The 11,442-nt window shown below is 45.5% G+C and overlaps 1 protein-coding gene across 9 annotated transcripts in view; it reads right to left on the bottom strand.

Moving 5' to 3' along the window:
• Positions 1-7,457: 7,457 nt before the first annotated feature.
• Positions 7,458-11,442, bottom strand: part of BTD (biotinidase) — a 29,865-nt gene continuing 25,880 nt past the window's right edge. For all 9 annotated transcript variants that reach the window (XM_039242210.1, XM_039242204.1, XM_039242206.1 and 6 more), the window contains 2 exons: positions 9,858-10,007; positions 7,458-8,911 (listed from right to left, as the gene is read on the bottom strand). In XM_039242210.1, the coding sequence (XP_039098141.1) occupies positions 7,739-8,911; positions 9,858-10,007 (1,323 nt within the window). In that variant the 3' untranslated portion in view covers positions 7,458-7,738. The remainder of the gene's footprint in view (positions 8,912-9,857; positions 10,008-11,442) is intronic.

The following is an 11,442-nucleotide window of genomic DNA, read 5'->3' as shown; positions in this document are numbered from 1 at the left end:
CGCTTAACCGACTAAGCCACCCAGGCGCCCCTAGTGTAGTGGTATCTTTAATTATCACACCAGGACCCTATGGCAATAAACTCAGGACTCATAAATAAACTACAAAACAATTCTTGAAGTTAAAGGGCACAGGTCATCAAGAATTCATTCCACCAAATCACGTGGTGATATAACAGAAATTTTGAACACTGAAAGTATTGATAAAACCAATAATCTGACTTGCATGGAAAGTTTAGTACAGACATGTCCAATAAGCATAAAAATAAGCAACCATCTTTTATATTTTATTCAAAATGTTGAAGCACCAGATTAAAAGATTCCATGCCAGTTTTCTTCCATTGGAACTGGATAAAGGGATTATACTGAAAATATCTGCAGATAAATTGTTTCCACAAGATTTCTGCATTCCCATGAAGCCTTTGTGAACTTTCAAAGTTACATAGAACCTGATGCAAGGCATTTACTTAACTATGTGTCATATTTCCCCCACGTTGATTAGTCTTTGGTCAAAGAAAAGTAGAGTAATGTATTTGAATGAAAAAAAAATCCTACAGAAAGGGTAATAATGGGTTGAAAACTAGCATGTGGATAGAAGGAGAGAAGAGTGTTCTGAACTGGTCATCTGGAAACTAGCTATGCCTTGGTCCTAGGGTGGGGATTCCAGGTTCTAGGTCTGATGCTAGGGTGCTGGTTAGCCTTGGGCGAGGCACTTCCCATCCAAGCCTCAGTTCCCTCTTTTGTAAAATGGGCACACTTGCCCCTTTGAGAGAACTGGTACGGAGGCTGATTACTAAGGCCTGCACGCGTGCTTTAGCCAATGCCCACCATTGGAGCACTGCTCTCACACTTTCACCTGAAAGCTTATTAAACACAGATTGATGGGACCTGTCCCCAGAGCCCGAGAATCTGTGTTCCTAACAAGTTCCCAGGTGATGCTAGTGTTGCTGGGTTGGGACCGCCTTTTGAGAACCACTATCTCTACGATGCCAGGCCAGGGGGTGGGGTAGGTAAATTCTGGAGATAGGAAGATTTTCCTGGCCACTCTCAGAAAGCCTCCTCTACAACTTCCAATTTCAAAGCAGCTAACATCTGCTCATTGTGGGCCCCTCTTTGTGGTTTTCTCTCTCCATTTGAGAATATTGCCCAGGTGCACTTCACTCTTCAAAACCATGAGAAAAGAAAGATTATTTCTAGGCCAGTCCAACAGATAATAACTGCTGGCACACTTGTATCATCTGTAGTGGGAGAGACACCTGTAAAGGGGCAGTCAGGACAGCTGGAAGACTGAGCATCAGATGGGTTGCAGTTTTGGCAGGGGATTGAGGTGTTGCCAGGAAGGTTACTGCATTTATCATCTATTGCATAAAAAAAATCAGCCCCAAACTTAAAAGCTTAAAACAACAAAAAATTTTTTTAATTTTCTTTTTTTTAATGTTTATTTTTGAGAGAGAGAGTGAGTGAGCATGAGTCGGGGAGGCACAGAGAGAGAGGGAGACATAGAATCTGAAGCAGGCCCCAGGCTCCGAGCTTAGCACAGAGCCCAATGCGGGGCTCGAACTCACAAACTGTGAGATAGGAATGACCTGAGCTGAAGTCAGATGCTTAGTTGACTGAGCCACCCAGGCATCCCTAAAACAACAAACATTTATCTGAGTGTTTCTGAGGGTTAGGAATTCAATAGTGGTGTAGCTGGGTTGTTCTGGCTGAGAGTCTTTCATAAAGTTGTAATCAAGACATTGGCCAGGGTGGCAGTCATCTAAAGACTGGCCTGGAGCTGAAGGATCCACTTCCAGCACAGCTCACTTACGGGGCTAGTGGCAGGAGGCTTCAGTTTCTTCCTAAATTGGCCTTTACATAAATCTCCATGAGACACGGCAGCTGGCTTTCCCCCGAGCAAGTGATCCAACATGGAAGGTAGGCAGCCAAGACAGAAGCCACAAGATCTTTGTTAATCTAATCTCAGAAAATAACATGACATTGTGTCTGCCATGTTCTAGCGGTCACATAGAACAACAATGGAACAATGTGGAGGGCACTACCCAAGAGTGTACCAGGACATAGGGATCACTGGGAACTATGTTAAAGCTAGCTGCCATGGTTATGCTCATTAGGAAACCCATTTGTCCACAGGGCTCTCTCTTCCCTGTCTCCCTCTCTCAAATGAACTGGTTCATAAGCTTCCAAAATGTGTTGGGAGTATTATGTGCTGCAGTTTCTTCCCTCCACACTCATCCTTTCTCCACCCTGTTCTGTAACCCTAGCACTGACTTCTGTAGACAGCACCAAACTGCATTTTCTTTCTCTCTGCCTTGCCGTTAGGTCCAACCAATGAGAAGCAGCAGCAGACAGTGAGAAGGTGGAAGGAGAGAGAGAAGATATGGTGCTTCTTGCCTGGCCTTCTTCCATGTCAGATCACTGTAGTCTGTCCGGATTTCCTTTCTGAAGGCTGCAGCTCCTGCCAGGCTGCTCTCTCCATACAGCTTCCTTCCCCTGATTCTGTAACCACTTGAGCCCTTCATACCTTCAGGCCTGGGGGGCTAATGGCTCCTGCTATTGCCAGCCCCCAGATATTGGACTATCCTTTGCAGACTTCCCTATAACCCCTGCCCACACCTGTGTAAATGGTTCTGTTATTATTCACCTCTGTTAATGGGGTGTGCGATCTCCTTCCTGCTGTGACCCCGACTGCAACAGCATGTAACTAGCATCAGAGAGAAATTTATGCTCAGAGGAAGCAGGCCTGGTGGGCATCTAATGTTTCTGCCCAAGCATTTCCCACCCACCACTCTGCTTCACTGTTCCTTTGGGGATCCAGCCCTCCCCACTTCCTATCTGTAAGTGTCATGTCAGAGCCATGCCCATGATCCCTCACTCTCCAGGTAGGCCTGGGATTCAGTGCTGGCCAATAGACCAATAAGAATATCATAGCCCTCTGAACAGTGGCATGTGGCCCAAGTGAGAGCCAGGAAGGCTCAGTTCTGGGACTCTGTGAAAAGAGAAGCTCTTTCCTTGAGGTTGCTGAGAGACAGATGATGCCTAGGGCTGTGGTGGCCATTGTCATACTACTATATGGGGAGTCTGTCTGGGAAAGAAGCTGATAAAGAACGCCAAGTGCAGACCTACATACACACACACACACACACACACACACACACACAGACTGTTTCAGCTCCTGAGTCCAACCATGCCTGAAGAGATCTTCTCTCTGGACTCTTTAGTTACATAAGTCAATAAATGATAATTTTTGCTCAAACCAAAAAAAAAAAAAAAAAAAAATGTGTGAGAGAGTTACACATACATGACACCTAGCAGCTCATAGATGTATTGGTAATTTTATTTTTAACTGTTTGGCTGTTAGATTTTTACTTCAGTGCTAGAAAACTTTCTGAAGAGAAAAAAATTTTTGTTCTTTTGTTGTTTCAGCCTAAGTGAAATAAATAAGCATTCTTGGTGACTGCTCAGTCATTCATTCATTCACTCATTCATTCAGCAATCATGTATTAAGCCCAGATTTTAAAAGCCACAGCGGGGTGGCAGGAGCCAGAGACACAAAGATTAGTAGCACATTGGCTCTGTTCTCAGAGGGCATCTCCATAGTCATGGTGAAGAAGAACCAGATTCCAGCACCAGCTCTAATCTGCACATGGGCAGTTTGCTAGCATCTCTGTCAGTTTTCCTCATCTGCAAGGGTAAGTTTCCCCATCAAAAGAGGCATTTCAAGCAAAGACAACAGTGCTAAGGCCAGATTGTGCTCAGCACATGAGGGACTTAAGAGAACTTGGCCATGGTGGAACTAGGGAGCTGGATTCATAGTCACAGGTCAGCATGGGGATCAGCACAGGCAGGGGGCAGGTTGTGTAGGGTATGAACTTCAGGGAGGTGAGGAAAAGGAGAAGCAGGATTTGGACCAAGGGGTTTGGTAACCAGCTCCAAGATGGTTCCTGGTATCCTCACCTCCTGGCCTGTGTCCTGTCCCCTCCCTCAACGAGCAAAGCTGATCTGGGTTAGCTAAGAGGATAGTATGGAAATGATAAAGTGTGACTTCTGAGGGTGGGTCATAATAGACACTCCCTTGGATCATTTGTGGAAGCCAGCTGCCACGTAGGACAGCCAGCCAGATAGCCCTACAGAAAGGACCCTGTGTTGAGGAACTGAGCCTCCTCCTAGCAGCAGCCATGTGACTGCGCCAAACTGATGGGTAGTAGTTTTCTAGAGCTGCCATAAAAAAGTACCACCAAATCATGGCTTAAAACACAGAAATTTACTACTTCGTAGTTCTGGAGGCTACAAGTCCAATATCAAGGTGTTAACAGGGCCATGCTTCTCCTGAGACCTGCAGGGGAGAATCCTTCCTTGACTCTTCCAGCTTCTGATGTTTGCAAGTAATCCTTGGTGTTCCTTGGCTCGTGGATGCATCTTTCCACCCTTTGCTTCTGTCGTCACATGGCTGTCTTCTCCCTGTGTGTCTTTATCTTCTCCCTTTCTTATAAGGACACGAGTCACATTGGATTAAGGGGCCACCCTACTCTAGTGCGACCTCATCTTAATTAATCACATCTACAAGACCCTATTTCCAAATAAGGTCACATTATGATGTCCTGAGGGTTAAGACTTCAACACATCTTTTTGGGGAACACGATTGTCGATAATGTTCTCCACCTCCAGTGGAGCCTTCAGCTGACCACAGCCCCGGCTCACGCCTTGACTGCAGCCTCATGAGACCTTGAGCCAGAACAGCCCAGCTAAGCCACTCCCAGATTTCTGACTTACAGAAACTATGTGAGTTAATCGTGTTCAGGATTTTTTTTAAGCCACTAAGTTTTGGGGTGATTTATTGTGTGTGAATAGGCAAAGCAAGGAAGAAGACATGGCAGGAAAAGACCGAAGGCCTCCAAAGCAATCTTGCTCACAGATCTTCATGTCTAATCAGCATTTATTTTGAATCAGAGGCTTTTTATGCAGCATTTCATACTAAAACTTTTGAAGTTTTGCCATTTGTACATCCACTTTGTTGAGAAATCATTTGTTCATCTAGTGGGTACTTGGGTGTTCGAGCCATTCTGAGTTTCACTGGAGGTCCATGCGGCTCAGGGTCCCTCTCTGGGCAGCGCTTCAGTGCCAGGCCACCTCACAGGTCACCAGCCAGCCAAAGCTGGCTGGTCTGGCGTCAGGTGCCTACTCCCGGCTCAATGTGTGATGGCCAGGGGGTGGGGCCACAAGGCACTGAGCAGGGCCACCTGTGGGTAAGGGGTTTCCCTCAGCAGGGCCGTGGGCAGCTGTCTCTCCCTGCGGGAGGGGGACGGTGGGCACCGGCACGGAGGCTGCACAGTTTTGCCTTCTCTAGGAACAGGCTTTTTTAAGTCCAATGTGAACACAGCTCACTGTGCCTCTCACTTCCTCTGTGAGGAAAACCACAGACAGGCACAGCTGCACCTACATGAGAAACCACAGGGACCAACTGACTTCCCCCAACTCTGATTCGACCAAAAATACATTTGATTTCCTGCCTCTGTGTTATGGTCCGGATTACCGTTTGCTTCCTTGAATTTCAGGATTATAGTTGACAAAAGCATATCACAACCATTAGTCATAGGTGTTTTTTTTAAACCCTGAAAATGACTAATTTTACTCATTCTCCCATCCTTCACTGTGTTCTCCCATCTGGCAGCTACTTCTTTTTATTATAAAAATAATTTTTTTTTACCACCATCATTTATGTCTCCCCTCATTTCTACTTCATAAACAATTTGTTCTAAATTATCCATAGAAAGTAACTCAGAAAGTTCTAGGTGCTGTGTTCAGAAGGGCAGAATGTGCATCCAGTAAGTAAGTGCTTACTGGGTGGAGTAGTTCCACCAAGTCTGTATTTAGGACTGCTCTCTCTGTGTCTCTCTTTCTCAGGCTGACTTGAATCCTCTTGGCATGAAGCAACAATATGCATGTTTAAGATGATTTTGGTTTCCCTGGGGTTTGGGGCAGGGAGCTAAGTGGGCGGCAGACAGCCACATCCGGAGCCACAAGCTCACTCCTCCCAGCAGGCCCTGCACTGGGGGGGGGGGGGGGGGGGGGGGGGGTGCAGCAGGCTAGCTCCGTCATTTGGTGGGAGAGGTCCTGCTCCTGTTCCAGGGGGACTTCCCAGGGCTTCCTCAGGAATTCTGAGTTCTTCCTGCTTATTCCCTGAAGATGTGACTCATTTCAAACCTTTGCGAGTGAGCAGTGAGTCAGCAGGGGTTTTGCTTATTTGGATCATTCCTACATGGATTATTCAACACACATTCTATGAATGAGAGGACTGTGGTGTGACAGGGTTAAAATAAATTGTCCAAGGTCTATGCAGTGAAGAGTAAACCATGAGGCCAAGGAAGTGAGCCTGGACAGTCTTGGGACCAGGGGCTGTATTCTCTACAGCCAGAGAAGGAGTCTAGAAGGTCACACTGCAGGGGAATGGGGAAGGAATCCAATGTTTACTTTGTATAATGAAATATATGCACATACTCCTTTAAAAACCTAATTAAAAAAGAAAACTGAACAGCCACAACATGGAAGAGGCAAGTCACAGAAGGCTAATTATCCATCTTCTTTAAAAATTATCCATTGTCCCACTTAAAAACTATCTTGAGTTACTAGGCATTGAGTCAAAATGACTTTGAAAAGTTGGCTACAAATAACACAGAAACTAGTGGCCTAAAAATGTCTTCCCTCTCTGATTATGATGGTCCTGCATTTGGAACTCCTCTCATGGGAGGGCCTTGCTCTGCACCGGGTGGGCTTTCCGCAAACACCTGTCGCGTGATAAAATGAAGGAATGACTACAGACGGCCAACCTCCATGGCAGTTCTTGCAACTTCTCTTCCAGAGGCGTGATGCCGCTCTCAAAGGACAGGCCCTCTGGGGACTGCGCATGGACTCAGCCCTGCATGGTTCCATCCTGCACAGCTGGGCGACTGGAAGGCTCTTGCCCAAAGTTAGCATGATTTATTTAGGTCCCTGGAATCCCTGGATGAGACACGTTGTGCAGAAAGAATCCTCTTACTCATACTTTCCCTCTGCTGCCCCTCTCTCCAGCTCTTGTTTCCAGCCCCTCTCTCTCTCTCTCTCTCTCTCTCTCTCTCTGAGGCACTGCACTCTTTTCCAGTTATTATGAGTCCTGCCTGACACATTCCATTTACTGATGGAAAGGCATATGGGAGGGAAAGTTCCCTTCTATTTTTAAAAGCTGCTTCAAGATCCACATTTCTGATGTTGCTGGTGGCTTGGTATTACCATTTCATCTGGATAAAATTCTGTTCATCCAGAATGGAAAAGGACCCACACAGCCATTTCTAAAACAGCTTTTGCTCTGAGAGTTTGTTTCCTACCTTAGAAAGTGAGGCTTATGAGATACTTGTATGTCCTGGGTCTCACTTGATCAACAATAAGAACAAGGAAAACACACACAAAACCCACTCTCTTGTGGATGTGTAAAATATAAAGTGACATTTATTTTTATTTTAGCTTTTAAAACCAATTGTACAATGAGAGGTTTGCTGGAGGAAGATGTGGCTTGAAAAAGATACATGTGAGCAGGGAATACCAGAGAAGACTTGATAATTCACATCAAAGATGAAGAGACACTGGGGGAAGGTGTGTCTCCTACTTCATCCCACAGCTCCCACGATGGGGTGTGGGGCAGAGAGGCGGTCCCAGTGCTCGTGAGCTGCGGCCTGGGCAAGCGCTGGGCTGCCCACCCCACACCGCCCTAGTCCCTCTCATACAGCCGCCCGTAGAGAGCTGCCGTCACCAGGCCAGAGGACAGTCCACTCTTGCTCAGGAAGAAGTAGTCATTCTCCCAGCCAAGCTGCTCAGGGGTTTCCAGGGACATCCCTGATGTAAGAAGCAGAGGAAAGATATAGGAAGTACTGAAGTTCCCCCATAGGTGAAACTCAAATATCCCTGTGGCCTCTGTGATCTCCTGCCCACAGGTGTCAAAGCCAAGACCCCCACACTTGACCAGGGCGCAAACTTGAACATAATAAGTGCCGTGCACAGTGTGAAGACCATCAAAGACCCCCAGGGCATACAGCTCTTTGGACAAGGTGGGCCGCTGGTAAAGTAGATAACAGCAGAGGCCATTTGCACAGACACGGAGGTAGCCTTCCTTTCCCCACACAGGGACCAGGGTGAAATTGTCATACATCATCTCAGAGTGAAACGCAGGAGGAGTGTTCATGTTCCACTTGGCAGCTTCGTCACAGTGGACTTCCTGAGCATCCTTTTCACAGTATGGACCACCTGCCAAGATTTCTAAAAACTTACTATGAGATGGGTTCATTTTACCGGTGGAATTCTCAGTGCCAACAAGACCCGGTGGATTTTTGGCTACTTGTGCAATTATAAGATGACCGGTGGCGTTTTCCATGTCATGGTGCCAGAAGGACTTCAGAGGGCTGTGTATGCCACTTCCAGTCATCCCCAGAGATGGGTGGTGGATGTTAGCAGCCAGCAAGTTGATACCAAAGGCAATGGCAAAAGCTCTCTGAATCTGAATCGCTGCCAAGAGTGGGAGCTGGTTCATCCAGGCAGTCGGATACACGACATGCTTCACCTCAGAGTCTTTGAGGAGTCTAACGGCAGGGTCAAAGAACAAGATATCAAAGCAGGTGAAGATGCCAAATTTGCCAGCAAAAGGGGTATCAAAGATGATGTGATCCACTTTGAGAGGGGCATCAAAGGCTGCCTCAAAGTAGAGGTTGTGTTTGCGATAGCGGTCAACAAGGGTTCCGTTATTGCTGAACACGACATTCGTGTTAAACTGGTATCTTCCGTCATTTGGGCACCCAGGGTCATTGTTCTGACAAGGCTGCTTGGTCCCAAGATTGGCCACCAGGAACATATTTCCCTTGATGGCCATACAACTCAGACGCTGGAGGACCTAAAGACAAAAAAAGGTATAAATAAGTGAATTTTTACAATCCCGCCATTTGCCATATATTAAAATAGAAAAGTACCTGTATTGTGTCCATAACATGTAAACAGTTATCATAAATCAGTAAAAAAAACACTACTGAAAAAGTGCACAGGATATGAACAGGTGATTCACAGAACAAATGGCCAGTGGACATCTGAGTATCTTCTAAGTATCAGTATCTTAGTAATGAAGAACTGCAAATTAAGATAATGATATATCATTTTGCACCTTCATAAGATTGGCAAAAATTCAAAATATTTTTACATCTTGCATTGACCAAAGGTGAGGGAAACAGGCACTCAAATCAAGACTATTACGAGGGATGTAACATGAAATAAAGGTCTTTTAAAAGGGAAATTTGGTACTCTTGAAAATCATTTAAAATGTGCATACCCTTTAGCTGAGAAATTGCATTTCTTGGAAACTTACCTTACAGAAAAACTTGGACATATTCATGAAGATGTATGTACAAGAATATTCACTGAAACATTATAATAGCCAGGGTTTTACAAAAGCACATAGCATGCTAATCAAGAGGATGTCAGTAACTAAGAAGTGAATAGAAAAGAATATAGTTGGATGCATATCAAACTGTTGATAGTAGTTTCTCTAGGAAGGGAAGGAGGGTGATGGGCGGGGTGTGTGAAGATGGACTTTCTGATTCATTTATTTTCTAAGCATATATCCGTGTATGTCTTATGTAATTAAGAAACAGAACAACCCAAAGATGAGTAAATGCCCCCATAATACCAGACATTCTTTAACTGAATGACTATGTGGCATAGGGAGTTTGGGGAACTTGGGTTTCATTTTCAGTCCCACTTAACATGTCTTGGCTTTTGGCCCCTGGCTCGGCTCATCTCTGCATGCCTTCAGCCTCCTGAGGAGGAAGGCTGGGACCCTCCCTTACCTCTGTGTCATTGAATCGGTGGGGCTCCAGGCAAGGATTCCACCTGACCAACTGGGGGGACGGTATGAAGTCCAAAAATGGGTAAACAGATGTTCTTGTAAAGTTGAATCCATGAATGCCGTCTTCTGGAAACACTATAATCTGCACACCCTGTAGGTCAAACACATCAAAGTATGATATGTTATCTGATAACAGGAAACACCCCTTCTTCCACCTGTTCATTCTTTCGTTCACTCATTGGACAGCCATCAAGTAGTTCTGTGCCAGGAACCAGAGGTTCTAAGATGGTGGCTGGACTGTCATCAGGGATCTTAGTCTTGGAGAAGCTGTTTCACTTGGCCTCATTGTGAGGTAACAAAGACAAATGGATTTAGAACAACCCTTAGCCATACCTGGGGTCACTTTAGGGAAGGAAGGAATGAGTGAGATTGGAGCAGAAAGCAGGAGTTTGCCAAGCGGACCATCAGGAGAGGTTTGGAGTTCCTGGTGGTCCAATGGGGTATGGGGCACAGTACAAAGGCCTTGAATACTGGGCTTGTTAACAGATGGGGTGTCTCCAGTCCAGTGTTTCCACTTATTGTGCATCTAAATCAGATGGGGAGCTCCTGAAAAAACACTTGGTTTAGGGGTGATGCTGGGGCCCACTCCTAAAAAGTCTGCTTCAATTGACTGGGTCCGGCCACAGTGTTTGCTGAAAGGTCCCCAGGTGATTCTAACGTGCAGCCTAGTTTGGGACCCACTGGGCTGGTGGGTAAAATTCAAGTGTGTTGATTTCAGCATAGAAATGAGGACTTTCTCTAACTTGCAGTTCTCCAGCTGGGAATTAGGAGGCCCCCCTTCAGAATCCTAACCATCCCACAGGCTTTGACCCACACCTGGAGACACCCTAGGTCCCCTGACTATGACAGCCTAGGGCTCCCTGTGATGTCTGTGTTAACCGAAGGAAATCCAAACAAGCAGGGCGCCCTCAGCTCTCAGCATCAGGGCCTCATTCTCCTACTGCTTCTCCACTTACACAGCTTAAAATGTCAAGCCTGGAACATTGCCCCAGAGTGAAAGGTGGAGGAGGAAGGCAGAGAAGGTATGAATAATCTAAAATAAGAGGCAATTTGAGTCACTTATTTCTGGAATGCACTGCAAGCTCTTTATAATAATTTTTTTCTGGCTAAAACTTTGAAAGTTTAGCGGTAGAAAACTTGGGAGAACAGATCATATTATTATTGGTTTAGTTAATATCTTGGCTATTTTTATTTTGTGTCTGTGTGTGTGTATAATTGAGATAATAATAAACATATGGTCCTCCAGGGGCACCTGGGTGGCTCAGTTGGTAAAGCATCAGACTCGTGATCTTGGCTCAGGGTCATGAGTTCAGGCCCCACATTAGCTCCACTGAGCATGGAACCTACTTAAAAAATTTTTTTTAGATAAAGTTTTCCATCTTGACTCTCCTTGCTACATAGAGCATCAAGACTAGAAAGATACCTTCAAAAATATCATTTGCAATGGCCACATTATATTTAAGAGGACATCATAATTCATCCTTTATCAGTGGACTTCTGAATTGTTCCCAACTTTTGGTGACCAT

This window comes from Hyaena hyaena, unplaced genomic scaffold (genome assembly GCF_003009895.1).
Source record: "Hyaena hyaena isolate Hyena2069 unplaced genomic scaffold, ASM300989v1 scaffold_210, whole genome shotgun sequence".
In the NCBI taxonomy this organism is placed as follows: Eukaryota; Metazoa; Chordata; class Mammalia; order Carnivora; family Hyaenidae; genus Hyaena; species Hyaena hyaena.
The sequence above is the reverse complement of the archived record's forward strand: the minus strand, read 5'-3'. Positions and strand labels throughout refer to the sequence as shown.